Source organism: Ictalurus furcatus, chromosome 24 (genome assembly GCF_023375685.1).
Source record: "Ictalurus furcatus strain D&B chromosome 24, Billie_1.0, whole genome shotgun sequence".
Taxonomy (NCBI): domain Eukaryota; kingdom Metazoa; phylum Chordata; class Actinopteri; order Siluriformes; family Ictaluridae; genus Ictalurus; species Ictalurus furcatus.
Genome location: NC_071278.1, coordinates 7,640,802 through 7,663,777, shown reverse-complemented (window position 1 = coordinate 7,663,777; position 22,976 = coordinate 7,640,802). Strand labels below are relative to the sequence as shown.

Below are 22,976 nucleotides of genomic sequence, written 5' to 3'. Positions count from 1 at the left end.
AGATGGAAATACCTTGAATAAAGTCAAATTTATGCAATGTTTCCTATTATAAGATTACATTAAAGTAAATATAAGATAATAATATAACTTATTTCTATACATTTTACCCACTTCAAGCTGGACATTGTTCTACAATAGAATAAGACTTTAAAGTGTGAAATGAGTACAACAAAAAATGTCTATAATTTTAATAATGTTATATTTACTTTAATGTAATCTTATAATAGGAAATACTAGATAAATTTGACGTAATATTATTTCACTTGCTACAGTATCATTTCTTCAATGAGTATATTTTAGAAAGTGGAAACTGCATTTCAAAAGAATAAGACCATTATCACAGTACTAAAATAATAGGTCTGTTAAAAGACATTGCTGTAGGTGTCCTGAATTTCTGTACCATGGTGACCTGTTAAAAACAATGATAGTTGATTCTGAATTAAGATCAGGTTAACGGGTTGGCTATTTAAAAAACAGCCAGGTGTCAGAGTGAGTGCTTTTCCATTTAGTTAGCTGCTTCTATATCCCTCTTTACATTATGGAAATCTCCCCCAATCTACTTACCTCTCTTGGGCTTGTGTGAAGGACTCCACCAGATGCGACCCACCCATCTGGCCTAAAGTATTCTGGTTGGAAATTCCCTACTCAATTAATCCATACAATTCAATCATTATCTACTAATATAGTTATTATCCTGATGTTTATCTGACTCACTGAATGCCTGATACATGTATTTATTGTATTTCTAGAATTCAGTTTCAAGTCATGGTTTTTCATGTGCTTAGTCAAGAAATTGCATAAACACTTCTGTTTCTGTTCATTATAACTTGTTATAAATTGCAAATGATACTTAAATAAAACAAATGAAGAGAACCTAGTCCATCTGGGAGTGCAAAAACCCTATGTAACCACTTCCATTGCTACCTGGCAAGTTACTTAGCCTGGAGATCTCGCTTTGAGATTAATCATGTTACCAAGACAGTTCAGCTGCATTAGCACCAATAAATACAGGTCACCTGACACCTACAGCTTTTAAGACTCACGTGTGCTTGTGTCTATCCATTCGTCTTTAGAGGACATCATTTAAGGGGATCAGGACTGGGGTCAAGAGAGGGCACGGTGAGAGAAGCAGGGATGGGCAAGTGGGTTTGACCAAGAGAGACATAGGAGGCTCGATAGAAGGAAAAGTTCAAAAGTGTTAGAGCAGACAGAGAGTAACAGAAGGAGAGACACTGATGGAAAAGGTGAAACAGGACAGGTGTACGATGACCCAGCAGGTGAGCTCTTCACCCTTCCTGAAGGCTTTTTACCTAAAGATGCCACTGAGTGTGCCTAGTCCTCTCCATCAACGACGCCACACGCTGCCTGCCAGTGAGTTCCGCAACCTCACACCACAGGACGCCATCAGTGTGTTCGAGATCGAGAGAGAAGGTAAGAATCAGCAGACAAAGAAAGCCGTTACGCCCCGATTCAGGAAAAGGAAGAAAGAAATTAACTTGGTGTTTGCATTTTAGGTAACTTCTTGTCACATTTTAAATAAATGATTTCTAGTGCTTCTCTAGTTTACATCCAGATTAAAAAAACAAAAAACAAAACAGAATTAATAAATAAGTACATTTGTTTACAAATGCATTGAGACTGATGCAAAAAGCTTTTAAATCCTGCCATAATTGTTTTTAAAAAATTTACTTCCCAATTAAAATGTAAGATTCTTTGAAGTTCAGAGGCATCTGCATCTTATTATTTGTGTAAGTATTACAGTGGTGCTTGAATTGTCTACATTTCTGTATAAATGTGTGCTAAAACATCATCAGATCTTCACAGAAGTCCTAAAAGTAGATAAGGAGAACATGCTTAAACAAATGAGAAACAAATATTATACTTGGTCTTTTATTTATTGTGGAAAATGATCCAATATTACAGATCTGTGACGGGTAAAAGTATGTGCACCTTTGCTTTCAGTATCTGGTGTGAGCTCCTTGTGCAGTAATAACTGCAGATAAACGTTTGGGGTAACTGTTGATCAGTCCTGCACATCGACTTGGAGGAATTTTAGTCTGTTCCTCAGTACAGAACAGCTTCAACTCTGGGATGTTGGTGGGTTCCTCAGATGAACTGCTTGCTTCAGGTTCTTCCACAACATTTCTACTGGATTAAGGTCAGGACTTTGACTTGGCCATTCCAAAACATTTAACTTCTTTAATCATTCTTTGGTAGAACTACCTGTGTTGTCTTGCTGCATGACCCACTTTCTCTTGAGATTCAAATCACAAACAGATGTCCTGACATTTTCCTTTAGAATTTGTTGGTATAATTCAGTATTCATTGTTCCATCAATGATGGCGAGTCGTCCTGGTCCAGATGAAGTAAAACAAGTCCAAATCATGATACTACCGCCACCATGTGGGGCAGTGGTGGCTTGGTGGTTAAGGCTCTGATTGGAAGGTCGGGGTTCAGGCCCCAGCACTGTCAAGCTGCCACTGTTGGGCCCTTGAGCAAGGCCCTTAACCCTCTCTGCTCCAGGAGGGTTATGGCTGACCTTGCGCTCTGACCCCCAACTTCCTAACATGCTGGAGTATGCGAAGAAAAGAATTTCACTGTGCATATGCATATGTGATCAATAAAGACTCATTATTCATTATGTTTCACAGATGGGATAAAGTTCTTCTGCGGGAATGCAGTGATTTCTCCAAACATAAAACATCCTTTAAACCAAAATGTTCTGTTTTGGTCTCATCCATCCATAAAACAATTTTCCAATAGCATTCTGGCTTGTCCATGTGATCTTTAGCAAACTGCAGAAGCTCAGCAATGTTGTTCTTGGAGAGTAGTGGCTTTCTCCTTACAACCCTGCCATACACACCATTGATGTTCAGTGTTCTCCTGATGGTGAACTCATGATCATTAACATTAGCCAATGTGAGAGAGGCCCTTAGTTGCTTAGAAGTTACCCTGGGTTCCTTTGTGACCTTTTATTATTAAACGTCTTGTTCTTGGCATGATCTTTGTTGGTCTCCACTCCTGGGGAGGGGAACAATGGTCTAGAATTTCCTCCATTTGTCCACAATCTGTCTGACTGTGGATTGGTGGAGTCCAAACTCTTTAGAGATGGTTTTGTAACCTTTTCCAACTCTTTTTCTGAAGTCCTCAGAAATCAACTTTGTTCATGCCATGATACACTTCCACAAACACGTGAAGATCAGACTCTGATAGATCCCTGATCTTTAAATAAAACAGGACGCTCACTCACTCACACCTGCTTGCCATCTCATTAACTGACACCTGACTCTAATTTCACCTTCAAATGAACTGATAATCCTAGAGGTTCACATACTTTTGCCACTCACAGATATGTAATATTGGATCATTTCTCAATAAATAATTGACCAAATATAACATTTTAGTCTTATTTGTTTAAGTGGGTACTCCTTATCTACTTTTAGGGCTTGTGTAAAAATCTGATGATGTTTTAACTCATATTTATGCAGCTATATAGAAAATTCTAAAGGGTTCACAAACTTTCACACACCACTGTTTATTACAGTATATATTAGTTTCTAATTCTGACACACAGTGGCAAGAAAAAGTATGTGAACCTTTTGGAATTTCATGGTTTTCTGAATAAATTTGTCATAAAATGTGATCTGATCTTCATCTAAGTCAAAGGTATTGACAAATAATGTGTCTAAAATAATAACACAAAATAAATTCTGATCCCTCATGTCTTTATTGAACACACTCATTTAACATTCAAAATAGCAGTGGAAAAAGTAAGTGAACCCTTAGAATTAATAACTGGCTGACCCTCCCTTGGCAGCAGTAACCTCAACCAGGCGCTTCCTGTAGCTGTGGATCAGACCTGCACATCGTTCAGGAGGAATTTTAGCCATTTCTTCCTGGCAGAACTGCTTTAGCTTGGTCATATTCTTTGGACGTATCATGTGTATGGCTCCCTTCAAGTCATTCCATAGCATCTCTATTGGGTTGAGGTCTGGGCTCTGACTTGGCCCCTCCAAAAGGCGGTATTTGTATTTCTGAAGCCATTCCGTTGTGGACTTGCTCTGGTGTTTTAGGTCGTTGTCCTGTTGCATCACCCAACATCTACACAGTTTCAGCTGACGTACAGACATTCTCACGTTATCCTGAAGAATTGTCTGATATACTTGGGAATTCATCTTCCCTTCAATGATTGCAAGCTGGCCAAGCCCTGATGCAGCAAAGCAGGCCCAAATCATGATGTTTCCTCCACCGTACTTTACGGTTGGGTTGAGGTTTTCATGATGATATGCCGTGCCCTTTCTACGCCAGATGTAGTGCTGTGTGCATTTTCCAAATAGTTCAATCTTAGTTTCATCAGTCCACAAAACATTTTGCCCATACCCTGTGGAGTGTCAATGTGCTCTTCTGCAAACTTCAGGCATGCAGCAATGTTATTTTTAGTAAGCAGTGGCTTCCTTCGTGGTGTCCTGCCGTAGATACCCTGCTTGTTCAATGTTTTACATATTGTACACTCATGAACAGAGATGTTAGCCAGTTCCAATGATGCCTTCAAATCTTTGGCTGTCATTCGGGGTTGTTTCTTTACCTCATTGATGAGTCTTCGTTGTGCTCTTGGTGTTATTTTGACTGGAGGCCCACTTCTTGGTAGAGTAGCAACAGTCCCAAAATGTCACCATTTGTAGAATGTTTGCCAAACTGTAGACTGGTGAATTTCTAAAGTCTTTGAAATCACTTTGTAATCCTTTACAGCTTTATGCAAATCAACAATTCTTGATCATAGATCTTCTGAAAGCTCTTTTTGGTGAGGCACGGCTCACATAAGCGTGTGCTTCTTGTGCAGAGCAAACGCCAAAGTTTTGGGGTTTTTATCAGTCAAAGTAGCTGTAGTCCACAGCTCCAAACTCATTTTCTTAACGAGACTCCAGGTGTGCTCAAACCTGACTCCAATTAGCTTTTTTGAGGTCATTAACTCAAGGGTTCACATACTTTTTCCACAAGCACTATGAGTTTTTTTTGGTTGCTCTCAATAAAGACATGAATGATCAGAATTTATTTTGTGTTATTATTTTAGACACATTATATTTGTTAATACCCTTGTCTTAGATGAAGATCAGATAACATTTAATGACAAATTTATTAAAAAAACCATGAAATTCCAAAAGGTTCACATGCTTTTTCTTGCCACTGTATATGTATGTATATATGCATATTTAGGAGGTGAATCCATTAGATATATATTTTGCAGCATTATATTCAGAGTTTCACATCCTGGATTGACCTTAAATATACAGAGCAGTTTACATCACGTTACACGTCTTATAATAGGATTAGGGTAGACACATGAGCTCTTGGCTGATCTGGTGATAATCTGTTGTTTGTGTTAGCATATGAAAGCAGGATCATCTCTCTGGTCCTCAGTGACTGAATTCCCTTCGCCATACCTGTTTGTATGTACATAGCTTTCATCTCAGTGTCTGGAGAATGTCCACTCACACTGGACGAGGTGCTGAACTTCTTAGGTCAGTGTCCCGAGCTCTCCATGGGCTGGTTCGAGGAAGGACAGCTGATGGGCTTCATCATCGGATCTGGCTGGGACAAGGAAAAACTTGTGCAGGTAAAGTACACACATCAGTATACAGTGCTCTTGCATTCACTCTGTGTTGTAATGTTTGACCTTCATGACCATTCTTCTAAGAGTTTTCCTCTCTATAGACAGATGACTGTTGTTTTTTTGTTAAAAGAAAGGCTCACCAAATTAAAATTCTATGCACTCGTTCACACCTAGGGGCAATTTACCATAAGTAAATCTACTTATCAGCATGTTTTTTGAAGGTGCGATGAAATCAGAGAACATGAAGACAACCCAGACAAACACAATGAGAACATGTGAAACCTGATACAGAGGATCAAATCTGGAGCTGTGAGGCTGTTAGGCTAGCCACTATGCTAGCACACTGCCTAATTAGTCTGTAATTAGTCTTGAAACAATTTATTGCTATAAAAAGGCAACAGCAGTGACTATGGAGGCTAGAGGCACAAAGCATCTTGGAATTAATCTACTCTGTACTACTTAAGATGATTCAGAAAGCTCAGAAGGCAAAAAAAGGGTCCATTGTGTTCTTTTGCTTTAATAAAGTCGTATTAATTACATAGCAACTTCTACACCAAAATAAACAATAATAAATTATGTACAGCGATCATATATTTCATACACGTCCACTCTTATTTCCTGTCCAGTTCCTTTTTTTCACTGTGCCTTACGTCTGACTATTCGAATAGGAAGCTCTGACACGTCACGTGCCCAACACTCCTACTGTACACATCCACGTGTTGTCTGTCCACCGGCACTGTCGTCAACAAGGGAAAGGCTCCATTCTGCTGTGGCGTTACCTGCAGTATCTACGCTGCCTTCCAGGTCTGCGCCGAACCCTGCTTGTGTGTGAGAAGTTTCTCGTGCCTTTCTATGAGAAGGCTGGCTTTAAGGACAAAGGGCCCTCAGCTATCACAGTAGGAGCTCTCTGCTTCAGAGAGCTGGAGTATACACTCGCGGGGCTGGCCTATGCGCGGCGCAAGAGCAACTGCTAAATGTCTGTGATCACAGCTGACAGTGGTATGTTTTTACAGTGAAGGACACCAATGCTCAGATTCTGGGCAGCAACTCAAGGCTGGATCAGGAAAGAAAACGCCGACCAGCCACCATTACCAGCATCATCCTGATAAGCGCTATCTAAACCTCATTTCAGTCTGCACATATTATAAATAGCACTACATATAAGAAGGTTCGATGAAATTACACAATCTGTATAACAATGTACAGTTTGGTTCAAATGATTCTGTCATTGCATTGGTTGAATTCCACATGTACATGTATGATGTATACTGAATTGTCTGTAAGCCACCAAGTCAACTAATCATTCCTAATATTAGGTTGATTATTAGGTGCGTTTACACCAGCGAGAGAGAAAAGGGACCGACAACGATGTGCACACGACACGGTGACAAAACAACAGCGTGACAAGCTGTACCTCATGTGAGTTGAGATTTAGGCATGATGCACTAGACTCCAAAACCACTGGCTCGTCAATCACGTGGTGTCACAACTTTAGTTCCTACCTGCAATTAGTTCATAAGTACTGCATGACTTGGAAGAAGGGAAGGAAGCATTACAACTATGCTTCCATCTTAGCTTGTTATATTGTAGACTTAAATGCCTATAGAGAAGTTGCAAAGATCTTTGGTGTCTGTATCTAGTAGCTTGAGCTGATAACCTGCTAAAAGCTAATATGAAACCTGTCACGTAACATAAATCAAACGACCAATTTTCACACCGATTGGTGCTATTGATCTCTGGTGAGTGTACAGTATGTAGGCAGTAGAGTTTGCATACATTACATTGTCAATCTGCTCACAAAGTTAGTATGAAACCTGGCACCTAACATACATCAAACAACCAATTTTCACACATGTTCCAATTTTTTTAAATTAAATAAGTAGAATTTGAAGTATATGTTTTAAGACAAATTGGTCATAAACTGTAGTAAATTGTGTGCTGTAGGCCACATTTTAGCTACTAACCTTTCTCATCTGAACTAAAAAACCCAGTGCTGTATAGACGGCACACGCCCACAAGTGATACGAGTGACTCGGCGCTCGCTAGTGTGAACGCAGGGTACGACTCATTCCTTGTAATTTGCACATTGTTCATTAACTGTTTGTTTATTTAATTATGTGTTTGTGTTTATTTATTTATTTTGTAAGTGAACGATTCAACTGTATTACATGGTATGTATGATACTGGTAAACTATAACTGGCTATCATGATTAGTTTCCACTATTTAACCAGTTGCCCTTTGGGGATCAATAAAGTCTATCCATCCTTCCATCTATCTATCTATCCATCTGTCTGTCTGTCCATCCATCTACTGTATCTGTACTTTATAGCCAGAGTACTATGTCTATTTTAAATTAGAAAACCCCCGCAAAAAAATATTTTAATAACACACATAGTGAGATAAAAGCTCTTTTTAAATGTACAAACTGGGTTTATGTGCTGAAATTTAATTTTGTCTGATACAATATTGCATTGAATTCATTTAAACTAGGATTCCTGAACTTTTTCATTACCGTAATGTTCTGATATCCTAACAGCATGAACTATTTTAATCTGGCAACTTTAATCATTAAAAAAAAAAGAAAAAGAAACAAATGAAAAAAAAAAACACATTAATTTCTTTTAAGCATCAACTTCTGCTAGTGTCCCCTAAAAAACAAAAATAGTTTGTGGTTTAAAGCATATTGTGGACTATAATACATCTACAAAATAAATAAATAAAATAAAATAAAATAAAATATATAAATGAATAAATAAATAATTTTGCTTTGAAATTGCTTGAGACATGCTTATAATATTTCTCAAAAACAGTACTGTATTGTATTTTATTGTGTTTGTTCTTTAACGATTTAGATTAAGAAACGTGTTGACCAACAAGAAACGGACAGACACCTAAATGAAGTGAAGATTATTTAAAGCTGTATTTGTAACAAGTAAATGACAAGGTAGCTAAAACACTACCCTTTATAGAATATTTGATCATTACTCCATTTGAAGCAGTACACAAATAAAAGAATAACATTTGAGTGCTGGACACGTAACCAAAATATGGTAGTATTTACCAAGGCACTGATGGTACAGACTGTTTTTCTTTTATGTCCCTGGAAAGCTGAGGTTGTCTGAACAATGGTAAAACCTTTGCCTGATTTCGTGGCGTGATAAAACATGAAAAGTAAAAAATAATACATCTATTAATATCTGTTCTTCTGTTTGTTGTACCAGTGCTTATTCTCTCTCACCATCTCAAAGACTAGCATCTATATGAGAGGTGGTTGGGGCTACTGTCCCGGTTTCATAGACAACCAATAACAGACAAGGAATAAAAACTACTGGGGTAAAGAAAAACGATCTCTTAAAGTTCATCCAAGTGGTCAAAATGCATGTTCCAACGTACAGTAAGAGAGTAAAAAACATACAACACAAAAGCATCGTCCATGCTGCCATCATCCATGCCTCAGGGGGAGCATGGCAGTTCTTCATTCCCTTCCAACCCGAAAGCTGGAACAGAACAAGCTCCTTGACTTCCTCATAGCTGTGTCAGTGGAGATGTGCATTCAGGTCGTACTTCTCACAAAACTTGTCTGTCAAGGGAATGCAGGTGAGCAGCTCACACCACTCACACTTGATGGGATAGACATAAAAGAGAACCACAAAACCAGAGAAGATGCCCAGGAAGAGTGTGAGAGAGACAAGGATCTGGCAGCGCTTGCGGTACATGTCCATGCGGCCGAAGCTGATGTATGGCAGGAAAGCAAACGACAGAAAGAAACCTGACACAAAGCCGCAGATGTGGGCAAAGTTGTCAATCCAGGGCAGGAGGCCGAAGGCGAAGAGAACAAGCACCACGCACAGCAGTTTGGCGAATGCCCGCCATGGCTGTGCCAGGATCTGCCAGCTCTGGAAGAGTTCCACAAAAAGGCATGCCAGAATGCCAAACTGCGAGCCTGCAGGACCCACCTGGGCACAGAGGGAGGGAGAACTGGGTCAGATCCAGAAATCACAAAAAAAGCACACCTAAATCATTACATAATATCATGACAAAATTAATAAAAGGTAAAGATGGTGTGTTGTGGGCACCTCAGCTCTGTAGGGCAGGAAGATGGCACTGGCCAGGTTCCCTGTGATGCCGCTCAGAATGTAGATGATGGAGATACGCAGCCAACCAGCCAACTTCTCGATATCTCTCAAGATTGTCATTTGAAATATCACCGAAACCAGGCAGTGCAAAATCCTGCACACACACACACACACACACACACACACACACACACAGAGAGAGAGAAAGAGATAAGAATGAGAATCTCTAAGTTACTAAACATGCAGAAAGTCACTTTCTTTGGGTGGATTACTGAATGTAGTTTTTTCTCTATGTTTTTTACAAATCTACACCTAGATCTGGACAATTACAGCTCAGTGTTTGCACTTTTCTATTCCAGTTAGTGTTTCGAAATACAGATCTGTGTCACAGCGCACATACTTAATGACCACACTATATGCAATGACGTCATTCATGTTCCCCTTATAGGATAACATGCCTTCTTTAACCACTAATCTCATCGCTCGGTGCGTTGATGACGTGATTCAGTTTATTCAGAGGACATTTCAGGGCACTGTCAGATGCATCATATGGTCAATATTTATCTTTATAACCAAAAGCGTCATGTCAATTGCCACGAAGACATGTACTTTCGGAAGAAGGATGCCAAACACACTCAAAGCAAAGTCTGAAATGTCTTTACAAGGTGGCATGTGATATCAGAGGCACGTGCACGTGGCTGAATCTATGGAACGGGCTTAGGAACAGGAAATCAGGCGAGCTCTGCGCCTAGCAAGTGAGCACTATCTTAATTACTGTCCAGGCTCAGAACACTGCATCTCATCAAAGTATTAGAGTCAGCTGTTTCTCGAAACAGATTAGCCAAACATGTCGGCTTCTTAGAGATCACTGAACCATACGCTGTGAGGTTCAATTTGAAAAATAACCCTTGAATTTGACTCTTTACCTGATTACTCCCAGGTCAACATAAGCTGAATCTACTGTTAAAAATATCAAACTATCCACTAAACCACCGTGGGCCCCCCATTATGTTTTTTTTTTTTTCATTTTTATTTATTAAATAATTCAATGAAAAATGTACATTTTACCAGAACACACCATAAGGATAAAAATATAGGATGTTTAGGTGATACACTTAGCTAAAGTCCAGTGCTGGAAAAGCACATGGGTACGTGAATGCTTTTAAAAAAAAAGGGGGGGGGGCAAGGGCAACAGCATATACAGTATTTGATGATAAAGGAGTAAAACTCACCCTGCATGTAAAAAGAGAGAGAGCCATAAACGGTAGAACTGGTCAGGTTTCTCTGGGTTCAGGAAGGGCAGCAGGCCACAAACATCATCCATACAGTGTACCTGGTGTTGGAGACAGAGTCCAAAATCAGGCTACCTAACTAATATTAAAGAAAGGTGAAGTAAACCACAAAACAGCCCTTTATAACTGGCAGAAAATCTCACTCTCTCTCTCTCTCACACACACACACACACACACACACACACACACACACACACTATCAGGGTGTCTTTTTGTCCATCAGAACGGTCTCAGGATGACACTCACAGCACGACACTCCAGTTTAACATGGTGTTTACAAGCGATGAGATCACTTAATCTGTGGCAGAATTCTGCAGCTGAAGCGAGTAATACAATCACTCGTATTAAATTTACTCTGCTTTAATATCGTCACTCAATTCATTATACGCGAAGTCTTTCAGTCTTAATGCTAAAACATTATTTAAAACAAATTTCTATATGCTTTATGTAATAGGAAAGAGACGATACACCAAAGCCACGATTCAAGACGATATTCACGAGACGATATTGTGATGACATTAAAATCACTCCGCTGCAGTATCAATACAATATGGGCGTCAGACCCCACATCAGTATTTCTGTGAAACCCTTAAGCTCCATAATCGAAGTTTATATATTTTTATATATTATTCGTATTTAACATGTTCTATCAACTAACGCCAATAATCTATAGGCTCTGAAATTACAATAGGACGTTTCTAGGAAGAACAGGGCTAACAGAAACCATTAAAGTGTTTGCACTAGGTAATAACATTTATTATACTGACAAATGCATTCCTCTGTTTAATCACATTTCATTGGATAGCAGCTGTTGTGATGAGAAACAGGATTAGTCAGTTGAGATGATGCATTTTTCCTGTTTCTGTCTGAAAGCTACTCGTCAGATAGCTAGACTATAAGCATGGAGGTGACAGCCGGTGAAGTAGCTGCTGGAGTTTACTGCAAAAGAAAAGTAAATCAGGATTTATAATAGTGTGTCATTTTGGTCTGTTATTATAGTTATTTTAATCTGTTTTTTTTTTTTAGTGGAAATGTATTTCATGGGAATGTTATTAAGATGGGAATGTTGTTTGATGGTTGATTGTGCCTTAAACGGTTCAATAAAAAATTGATGTCATCAGCTCTCCTACTGCTGACTGAAATACACGAGGGTGTCATGGTTAATTATCCTGTAGAGATCAGGAAAACAACCACGTCATTTTATATAGTCCTCAGCATTCTTAAATGACTTTCTGGTTAATGTCGCGGCGACGTACTTCTGAATTGTTCAGAAATCGAATTCATCTCACCAGTATTTTGTATCGCGGTATTCGAGACAATGATATTCTGCTTCATGCCTATTATGTAAACATCCTGAAATCCATTTTCCTGTAATGTTTATTTAAATACATTCAAATATATTATTTGTAAAAAAAATCAATGCTTATAAAATAATAATGAATAACGTCTTTGAAAAAACAAGCACTTAAGTTACTATGCAGTTAAGACAAGACCAATGCTGCATCCCAGTTACTATCCGTCCTAAATAGTAGCCGAGATGAGAATTAGCGTGTCCCAAAAGGTAGTATGTTGAAATGAGTATCCCAGAGGTACCCGGAGGGGCTACTATTTCCGGTACATTTTCAAAGTGTGGGTCCGTGGACACGCTTTAAGCTAATATTGCCCAGAACTCGTTGCGCGAGGTAGGGAAGCGGAGTTTTGCGATGGTTTGCTTTGCTGAATTCAAGTGTAACGTTAGTGATGCGTCTTCAGTATTGTAAGAACTTAAACGTTAAGCATTAAATAAGGAATAACGAATGATGAAAAGCTGAAATGCGACGAGGAGTTTGTTTACGGTGACAGTGTGTGTACCTAATCAACTACAGCGTTCTCTTCTGTTACATGACGTGTTAGTATGTCCCATTACTGGCATACTCTTTTTACTACACACTCAAATGTATGTACTTTTTCCTTCACAAAAAGAGTACACACTTGGGACAAATTGGGACGCAGCACAAGTGCATCAATGCCACATGGAGCAATTGCTTACTTGTGAACACAGCGTTGCCTCTTCGTGGAAAGAACCTCTCATGAAGTCACAGTATTCCCGTGATGTGATCTCACACCTGCACAAAGTGAGCAACGAGTCAGAGTGATAGAAATGAACTATCGCTTTGTTCAGGACTTTCACATTAGTTTGTATTTCTCAAACAGCTTGCTATATACACTCACCAACCACTTTATTAGGAACACCTGTACACCTGCGCTACGCATTCATGCAGTTAGCCAATCATCGAATCTTGTGGCAGCAGCGCAATACGTAAAATATGCAAAAGATTTTGACCTGTGCTGTCATGTGATTGGCTGATTGGATAACTGCATGCATGAGCAGATGTACAGGGGTCCAGGGGGTCCAACTGGCCACTGAGTGTAAACACAAACACACACACACAGATATATATATATATATATATATATATATATATATATATATATATATATATATATATATATATATATATATATATGTGTGTGTGTGTGTGTGTGTGTGTGTGTGTGTGTGTGTGTGTATATATAGCGTGTGTGGTTGATCTCACCTTCCTTTAGTTCCAATACAGCATGGCCGACCGGTGATTGTACAGTCAATGTGGGGCAGGTTTGTGTGATTGCCAGTATTGTACCTGGTGCAGACCTAAAGTAGACAGCACAGAGCTTAATAAAATCCCCTGAAACCCAAAAACCTCTTAATTTCATCATCTACACCTAACACCACAGGCTCATAAACTAGCATCATTCTAAAACCCCTTCATTTCACAAATGACATCCTTTTATCCATTATAGAAGCTTACAATCACCAACCCTGTAAAACCCCATAATTTTATGCCTACATCCAATAACGCAGTGACCTGAAACCAACGGTCAACTAAGCCTTTACATGAGCCGTGCCATCACACTTACTGGCCACTTAGTGATGTCATCAGGCCACTCGTGAGGTGTTACAGAGGCTGGCTCCAGACAAATCCTGCACAAAGCCCAACACAATCATCCAGAACATGTGTACCACCATGTGTAAATTATACAGGTGCAAGCATTTGCTGGGAAATATGCTTATCTCACCTGGGGTCCTGATGGCACACAGAGCCGTAGTTGTGGGGTGTACCGTCCTGTGGAGTGCTAGGATGATCGGGCCACTTCACCCACTCAGCCAGTGTGCTCTAAAATAAAGAAAGAGAGAACAAGTGGGCTTGAGTCACCAACTTGTTTAATGTTTGCAGCACAGAATACACAATAGTCATCCATTTGCTTGCTGTATTATAAAGTCCTGTTGTATGAAAAACAACCCTGTGCTTTCTTTGCAGTTATTCCTTATTACCTGAGTGGTACCAGAAACTAATCACAATATCTTACAAACGTATTAATTAAATCTTTACCTAGTGCTTGATATATTCCCACAAGGTTTTAGATGTACAGTGGCTTCAGAAAGTGTTTAGACCTCTTCACTTTTTTGCACACTTTATTGTATTATATATTTAATTTAAAATTATTAAAATGACTCTTGTGGCCATTAATCTACACACAATGATCCATAATGACTCCAAATTGAGCTCAGGTGCATCCTGCTTGCTTTGATTATCTTGAGATGTCTCTAGAACTTGACTGGTGTCCACCTGTGGCAAATCCAAGTGATTTATACACACATAAATCATGTCCAATGTCCCACAATTCACAGTGCATGCCAGATAGAAAACCACGCCATGAAGTCCAAGGAACTCTGCAGTTCTCTACTCTCTCTGTGATCAAACTACCGTATTTTGAGACACAGATCTGGACAAGGGCATACAACCATTTCTAAAGCTTTGGATGTTCCCAGGAGCACAATGGGCTCCATCATAGTGAAATGGAAGAAGTTTGTAACCACCAGTGACCAAGAAACCAATGGCTTCTCTCACAGAGCTTCAGAAGTCCTCCACAGAGAAGGGAGAACCGGCCAGAAAAACAACCATCCAAGACATACTCCATCAATCAAAAATTTCAGGTATGCTATTAATATGTCAAGATTGGCTGATTATAGATACAATACAATACAATGCAATACAACTTGTATTGTCAACCGAGATTGAAATTTCTCATTGACCACCCCGGCAATATAAAAGACACATACAATACAGCACAAATGTTAGCAACAACATAATACAACAAAATATAGAAACAAAAGAAATTAGACTTATGGGAAAAAAAAACATTTAATGTTATTATGATTAATATATCCAATCACAGTATGTGAAAATGATCTTTTGTAAATATTCTTTTTTGCGATAGGCATTGCATTGACAAACTGGTCACATGTGAGTAGTATCTTTTAGAAGACACTCTGCTTTTTCAACACATCTTAAGATGTACAACTCACCTATTTTGCTCTGTATTAATGCATCAATAACTCTTGCCAAGGTATCTTTTCTGTTTACAGTTGAGGAGCCTGTACCAATATGTTACGTAATAGGTCAGCACGCTCTCAACCACTGATCTCCATTATGTTTAGACTCACACCAAAACTGGAAATTTTCCGAATTTGGAACATATGTTGCACGCATTTAAAAAAAATATATAATTAGTGTTGTCCAAGAAACTCTGTACACTATCTATATACAGTGGCAAGAAAAAGTATGTGAACCTTTTGGAATTCATGGTTTTCTGAATAAATTTGTCATAAAATGTGATCTGATCTTCATCTAAGTCAAAGTTATTGACAAATATAATGTGTCTAAAATAATAACACAAAATAAATTCTGATCCCTCATGTCTTTATTGAACACACTCATTCAACATTCAAAATGGCAGTGGAAAAAGTAAGTGAACCCTTAGAATTAATAAATGGTTGACCCCCCCTTGACACCAATAACCTCAACCAGGCACTTCCTGTAGCTGTGGATCAGACCTGCACATCGTTCAGGAGGAATTTTAGCCATTTCTTCCATGATGTTTCCTCCACCGTACTTTATGGTTGGGATGACGTTTTCATGATGATATGCCGTGCCCTTTCTACGCCAGATGTAGTGCTGCGTGCATTTTCCAAATAGTTCAATCTTAGTTTCATCAGTCCACAAAACATTTTGCCCATACCGCTGTGGAGTGTCAATGTGCTCTTTTGCAAACTTCAGGCGTGCAGCAATGTTATTTTTAGTAAGCAGTGGCTTCCTTCGTGGTGTCCTGCCGTAGATACCCTGCTTGTTCAATGTTTTACATATTGTACACTCATGAACAGAGATGCTAGCCAGTTCCAATGGTGCCTTCAAATCTTTGGCTGTCATTCGCGGTTGTTTCTTTACCTCAATGATGAGTCTTCGTTGTGCTCTTGGTGTTATTTTGACTGGGTGCCCACTTCTTGGTAGAGTAGCAACAGTCCCAAAGTGTCTCCAATTGTAGAATGTTTGCCAAACTGTAGACTGGTGAATTTCTAAAGTCTTTGAAATCACTTTGCAATCCTTTCCAGCTTTATGTAAATGAACTATTCTTGATCGTAGATCCTCTGAAAGCTCTTTTTGGCGAGGGACGGCTCACATAAGTGTGTGCTTCTTGTACAGAGCAAACTCCAAAAGTTTGAGGGGTTTTTATCAGTCAAAGTAGCTGTAGTCCACAGCTCCAAACTCATTTTCTTAACGAGACTCCAGGTGTGCTAAAACCTGACTCCAATTAGCTTTTTTGAGGTCATTAACTCAAGGGTTCACATACTTTTTCCATAAGCACTGTGAGGTTTTTTTTGGTTGCTCTCAATAAAGACATGAAAGATCAGAATTTTTTTGTTATTATTTTAGAAACATAATATTTGTTAATACCCTTGTCTTAGATGAAGTACAGATCACATTTTATGACAAATTTATTTAAAAAAAACATGAAATTCCAAAAGGTTCACATACTTTTTCTTGCCACTGTATGTACCACGATATTTAAAATAATCAACAACCTTGACAGGATGATAGTTTTATCATTACGAGCTCAACTTAACAATGTAAGATCATGCCCTAAATGATTAAACTAACAAATTTGTCATGATCTGTTGTCTGGATACTGCTATTGCTCCTGAGTAAAAGGGAAAACAATTTTCTGGTGTGATGAGAAAAATAAAAATAAAAATAAAGCCCTTTGAGATGAACTCCCAAGTGCTATGTCTGGTGAAAACCAGGTACTGCTCATGAACTGGTAATACCATCTGTACTGCAGTGAAGCATGGTGGTGGCAGCATGATGCTATGGATGCTTCTCAAGCAGTAGGGGCAGATAGATTGGTCAGAATTGAGTGAGGGATGAATGCAGTCAAATACAGACAGGGCCATAAAAAAAATGCTCTAGAGCACACACGACCTCAGACTGCGGCAAAGGTTCACCTTTTACCATGACAACGACTTGGACAACACTGGAGTGCCCTTGAGTGCCCCAGCTAGCTTGAACCAACTTGAACCAACAATGGTACTTCTACAAAGCACTGAATAATGGTTCTGTATACTTATCTAAATAAGAGATTTCTGTTTTTGATTTTTAATACATCTGCAACTTCTAAAAACTTGTTTTTGCTTGGTCGTTATGGGGGTATAGTGTGTAGACTAATGTCAAGTGAAGGGGTCTGATTACAATGTATGTTCTTATCACTGACAACTAGTTTATGTTAAAGCATAAATGAAGCGATTAAGAGCTCACCGAGCACTCTTCCGCAGACGTCTGCAGGCAGCCCGAGCGGTCGTTGCGCACACAGCAGGCCGAGTTGCGCTCAGTCTCACGTTTCTGCTGGATTTGAGCATGCACCTCCTGGTCCTGTCGCATACAGGGTGAGAATTTGGCTCCCAGATGGATCAGAGCCTCCTGGTGGTGAGAAGGTGAAGACCCATGAGGGCAAAAACAACCAGTATTTAATAACGCATCTTAGTGCTTACATTGGTGCAGTGACAATCAACATACCGAACTTGGTCCAATCCAAAAGTTCTCTTGCTGCACATACTTGACATTCTCATAGACACCTTTGTTTCTTAAAACCTTATGAAACAAAATAAGAACAATAATTGTGAATCATAATTGTGTGCCACAGTGCCATGATTTTAGCCTGAAACTTTGAGAAAATGGCTTTACTCACAGAATCGACTGTCTCATGCTGAGAGAAACCCACGGGTGCTATGCCATAAATACATACAGCCAGAATAGTAATGAGTAGGTGGACAAACGTGATCCAGTAGGTAAAGAAGGGCCTGTAAAACAACCCAGATTCAGTAAAGATTTTCAAAGTGTCATCTCATTCTCATGTCAAAAGCATGAAAAAGAAAGAAGCATGAAACTATAAAGCTATGAACCTACTTGAAGAAACAGAACATCTGCATGAATGTCACATGGCTAAGACCTGAATAAAAAAGACATACCTGTGATCGTCCATATCCTCTATCTGCCTTTTCACATAGCTGTCTATGCGTTTGCGGTACGTCCGATTGGTCAGCTTGCCCACCATGCCAAGCCCATATGGCCGTTTCTCTCGCGCAAAGAGCTTCTTGACAGGTACAGCAATCCGTTGCCCTCGTCTCTGCCCGCTTACACTGACCACTTCCTGTTTCAGCCGGACTTTGGGTGGCGCAGGGCTTCCTTCCTTGGCCTTTCTCCAGCCTCTCTCTAGAGGTCTATTACAACACAGAGACATACATCATTACCTGAGTGTTAAAGTGAATCATGGTAATAGTGAAACACTATTACAATTTGAATCATTTGAGTCATTGTTTAATTTACACCAAGTGTAAACAATGAATGCAGACTCACAGCATCAGATGACTCCTCTCTAGTTCACTCTTGTCTAGCGCACTACCAGTCAGTTCTGACTCGTCCAGCTGCTTGCTGTCCACGTCCTTGGTGGTGGAGTCAGAAGGAGACTCAAACACCTCGTCATGAAATGTTGACATTTCTTCCTGCATCAGGCCATCCTGAGCAAAAACACAAAGTAGATGGATATGAACTCTGTACATATGGCTAGTTGAAAGTAGGTCTTAAATGAAGGCCTTTACTAAGACATTTCACATAACTTTGTGTATTACATAAATTTTTTTATTTGACTTTCATCCAAAATGCTACCAAAAAAATACACTGGCTCAGAAGTATGTTGGTGTGTGTGCATAATGACTGACGGTGGCATCTTCCAAAAACCACTTCTGAATGCGCGTGATCTCCGATCCCTCAGACGTCACTGTCTTAAAAACAGTCATGAGTCTGTAATGGAGATCCTGAAATGTGCTCGGGAATACTTTGGTAAACCTTTGTTAGTCGACACCATTCGCCGCTGCATCCACAGATGCAAGTTAAGGCTTTACTATGTAAAGCAGAAGCCATACATCAACACTGTCCAGAAGCTCCGCCCACTTCTCTGGTCTCAGTCTCATCGGAGATGGACAGTAGCAGACTGGAATCGTGTTTTGTGGTCAGACGAGTCAACATTTCAAATAGTTTTTGGACAAAACAACCGTCATGTTCTCGGGGCCAAAGAGGAAAAGGGCCATCCAAGCTGTTATCAGTGTCAGGTCCAAAAGCCAGCGTCTGTCATGGTATGGGGACGTGTCAGTGCACATGGCAGGGGTAACGTGCACATCTGTGAGGGCAACATTAATGCAGAAATATATGTACACGTTTTGGAGCAACACATGCTGCCATCCAGAGCAGGACAACGCCAAACCACATTCTGCATGGATTACAAGCGTATGGTTGTGTATGCAGAGAGTGCGGGTGCTAGCATGGCCTGTCTGCAGTCCTGACCTGTCTCCCAGGGAGAATGTGTGGCGCATTATGAAGCACAAAATAAGGCAACAAAGGCTGCATAAAGTTGCGCAGCTGAAGACATTCATAATGGATGAATGGGGGGAAATTCCGCTTGCTAAACTTAACTAATTGGTGTCTCCAGCGTCCAAACTCTTAGTAGGTGTTATTAAAAAAAAAGCTGATGTTACACAGCGGTTTTACTTTTTTTGGAGTGTGTTGCAGTCATCAGATTTGAAATGAGTGTATATTTTCAAAAATAAATTCACAAAGTAAAACATCAATTAATGTGTTAATAATGTGTTTTCTGTATAGTACAGGGTGAACTGAATGAGAGTCATATGACTCTTTTTGTTTGTATTTTTTTTTACATTTTCCATACTGTCACAACATTTTTCGGAATTGGAGTTGTAAATGCACCCCTGAAGATTATAATCCGAAAAGGCTAATGAAGAGAATTACTTTATAGATTGATTGGGCCTTAATGAGTTCTGACTTACTCTCGCAAAAAAGGACGTGTCCAGCTCATCAGGAAAGTCCACGACGTCCTCCTCAATGAAGCTGGCCGGGGTGAAGCTGCGCCTGTGAACCTGCCTCAGGGTGCTTTCTTTGAATGAGCGTCCCTGAAAAAAATCATAATTACACACAGGATTCAAAGTAAAAGTATGCGCTGGACTTTATCTCACTCCTACCTGCTCCTGAAGGAATTCTGATCAATCCCACCCACTGCCAGCAGCTATTTTTGCTTCTATCCATATCTATTCGGTCATTTCTAATAGACTTAGCTGCTTCTATATTTGCAAAATATAAAGAACAAGTTATTTAAAGCACAGCAACCCCAACCGTGGAAGTGCTAGGCAAACATGCTAACCACGAAGCCACCGTGCCCCCCTCATGTCTTAATAGTACTCCAATTTCTTCTTCATATCGCTAAGCATTGTACTGTCTTTGCAGTCACTCTCCTGCATTAAGTTTATTCAACTGATCTTGTTGGCTCACCTTGACAAGGGCAGCCGCTGCCCTGAAGCTCATCTTGGCCACAGACTCACGCTTGCGTCGGCGAGGTCTCCGGTTGAGGCCGGATCGGGAGCTGGTGAAGGAGCAGAGAGAGGTGGCACCAGGTGTGATGGGCGTATGGGGCACACTGTATCCGTCCACTTCCTCCACCATGCGGAAGGCCCGACCTCGTGCCAACGGGTCCACGATCTGCGCAGAATGCAACTATGAAGTCAATGTTAAGTTCTTGATCATACAAGACAGATGAATATTATTTACCGGACATTATTTGGCAAGAGACCTATCACCCAAAAGAACTAATCAGCATGAAATGGAAAAATACTTTGACACTAATATTTACATATAATTCATAGAAGGTGTACCTTTGGTATCCCATGCTGGGATGTAGGTACATAAAGAGGCGGTGGTGTCTCCGTACTGGTCAAAGAGATGTTGTCCTGGCTGGGAAGTTCCATCTCCCGGATCACCTGAGGCTTCAGCTTACCGTAGCGGAGACTGCAGTGGCGCAGGCTCTTCCTCTGCCATTTCTGTGTGGCGTCGCCATCCTTGCTAACACCAAACCAGTCTGCTGTGCCCCTGGCAGCAAAGAAACATTCCCTTCAGGTTCATCTCACTGATCCGAGGACAGGAAGAAGTCCATTCACTGCCACGAGTCTGCTTTCTCATCACATTGTGCTCCTGTCATTTGGTTTTGCTGTTCAGTTTAAATGCTCTGTTACAGCAAGTGAGTGTCTAGCAAAAGTGTTAGAGAAATGTAATCATCTCCATGGTGGAGAGAAAGTATGGAAAAATCAGTGAGCTAATAAAGGCATATTCCAAGAAAAAGAATCAAGAACGGTGCGGAAGATCAACAAGTGCTTTGAAGGGGAAAAAAGGATTTGCCCAGACATGCCTCCGGACACACTTCCCTTCTAGTAGAGGGGCTCACTCTCATTCAAGTACACACACACACACACACACACACACACACACACACTACTCCAACCCTCACTACTGGTGCTTGGCTGTTTGCCACTGTGCAATAAAGGCAAATATCTGATTCATTCATGACTCATTCACCCTCACTGATAACAACCAGCACATATGTAGAACTGATTTAAGTTTCTGCTCTGGTTCTCACAGTGTCCTATTAGATCACCCTTTTCATTTGGAACACCAAAAACTTTACAATGCTTACAAGCCAATAAATATTAGAGGCGTAAAGTAGTGCAGATTGCAATAGTATGTTCAGGAACATTTAGTCTACCAATCAGTCTTGACAATAAAACATGCTCAATGAATTTCAAGACAATCGAATGACATACGAATGACAATATGCCTTCAGGTGTTATCCTGAGTTTGTGTATATGTGCATGGCTGTAATATTTCCACTGTTAGCATTCTCACTCCTCCCCGTGGCCTTGGCACATGGGGTGAGCTGACATTCCCATGATCCTCTATAAATAGCTTAGCAATCAGTTGAACACCTGGAGCCATACAGAACAAGGAAGAGGCTAGTCTAGTCTCTCTCTTAAGCCCTATTCAGTTCGGATTGAATTTACATGAGGACCTGAAGTAACTCCATCATTTGCTCATTTGCAGGACTACTGACACACTTCTCCTGATGTGTTTATCCAGACAGACTCGATAGTAAGTATAGTATAACTTAGCCTACACTGGGAGCCAATTGGAAGGAGAAAAATCAAAATCAGAAGAGTGTGATGCTGAAAGCTTATAAAATATTTATATTTACGTGCGTCTTAGCAAGTAAAAATATCTTTAATATAGTCAAATTCATGTAGTCGTTTCTTATTATAAGATCACAATAAAGCAAATAAAAGAATATTAAAAGCCAATTTCAAGCCATTTGTACTCAGTTCAAGCTTGAAATAGTCTTGTTCTATTGGCAGATAAATTTCGTTTCTTTCTAGAATTAAATGCTTAAAATGAACAAAATTATCTGCCAATAGAACAAAATGGTTTCAAGCTTGAAATGAGTATAAATGGCTTGAAATAGGTTTAATAATCTTATATTTGGCTTACTGTAATCTTATAATAAGAATTACTAGTTCAATCTGATTATATTAAAGATATCTCCACTCGAAAAGACGTCATTTTTTTGCAGCGAAGGGCTTTACTCTGATACGAGTTGTAATATTTTGGATCCTCGTACAGCCTCAGAACGAAATTTTCATTTCTGAGTGAAAACAACACAGCCCGATGGAGCCAAACAGTGGAAATAAGAAC

The 22,976-nt window shown here is 39.8% G+C and overlaps 2 protein-coding genes across 2 annotated transcripts in view; one reads left to right on the top strand and one right to left on the bottom strand.

Annotated features, from left to right (window-relative positions):
* Positions 1 to 1,146: 1,146 nt before the first annotated feature.
* aanat2 (arylalkylamine N-acetyltransferase 2) lies at positions 1,147 to 6,585 on the top strand. Its single transcript, XM_053612595.1, has 3 exons — positions 1,147 to 1,431; positions 5,460 to 5,614; positions 6,280 to 6,585. The coding sequence occupies exons 1-3, from the start codon at positions 1,236 to 1,238 to the stop codon at positions 6,583 to 6,585; spliced, it is 657 nt and encodes a 218-aa protein (XP_053468570.1). The 5' UTR covers positions 1,147 to 1,235.
* A 1,832-nt stretch (positions 6,586 to 8,417) lies between these two features.
* Positions 8,418 to 22,976, bottom strand: part of rhbdf1a (rhomboid 5 homolog 1a (Drosophila)) — a 49,199-nt gene continuing 34,640 nt past the window's right edge. Inside the window, exons 4-18 of the mRNA XM_053612593.1 lie at positions 21,113 to 21,326; positions 20,733 to 20,939; positions 20,234 to 20,356; positions 18,750 to 18,910; positions 18,362 to 18,613; positions 18,082 to 18,193; positions 17,910 to 17,984; positions 17,652 to 17,813; positions 14,077 to 14,174; positions 13,918 to 13,981; positions 13,557 to 13,651; positions 13,010 to 13,085; positions 10,921 to 11,021; positions 9,689 to 9,842; positions 8,418 to 9,568 (exon numbers count right to left, since the gene is read on the bottom strand). Coding sequence (XP_053468568.1) covers positions 9,149 to 9,568; positions 9,689 to 9,842; positions 10,921 to 11,021; positions 13,010 to 13,085; positions 13,557 to 13,651; positions 13,918 to 13,981; positions 14,077 to 14,174; positions 17,652 to 17,813; positions 17,910 to 17,984; positions 18,082 to 18,193; positions 18,362 to 18,613; positions 18,750 to 18,910; positions 20,234 to 20,356; positions 20,733 to 20,939; positions 21,113 to 21,326 — 2,314 coding nt within the window. The 3' untranslated portion in view covers positions 8,418 to 9,148. The remainder of the gene's footprint in view (positions 9,569 to 9,688; positions 9,843 to 10,920; positions 11,022 to 13,009; positions 13,086 to 13,556; positions 13,652 to 13,917; positions 13,982 to 14,076; positions 14,175 to 17,651; positions 17,814 to 17,909; positions 17,985 to 18,081; positions 18,194 to 18,361; positions 18,614 to 18,749; positions 18,911 to 20,233; positions 20,357 to 20,732; positions 20,940 to 21,112; positions 21,327 to 22,976) is intronic.

Bases quoted from the DNA above. Each gene is read 5' to 3' on its own strand.
- aanat2 (XM_053612595.1), top strand. From the start codon at position 1,236: ATGGAAAAGGTGAAACAGGACAGGTGTACGATGACCCAGCAGGTGAGC. The intron at 1,432-5,459 runs GTAAGAATCAGC...GTATGTACATAG, and splicing joins GTTCGAGATCGAGAGAGAAG to CTTTCATCTCAGTGTCTGGA. The intron at 5,615-6,279 runs GTAAAGTACACA...CTATTCGAATAG, and splicing joins ACAAGGAAAAACTTGTGCAG to GAAGCTCTGACACGTCACGT.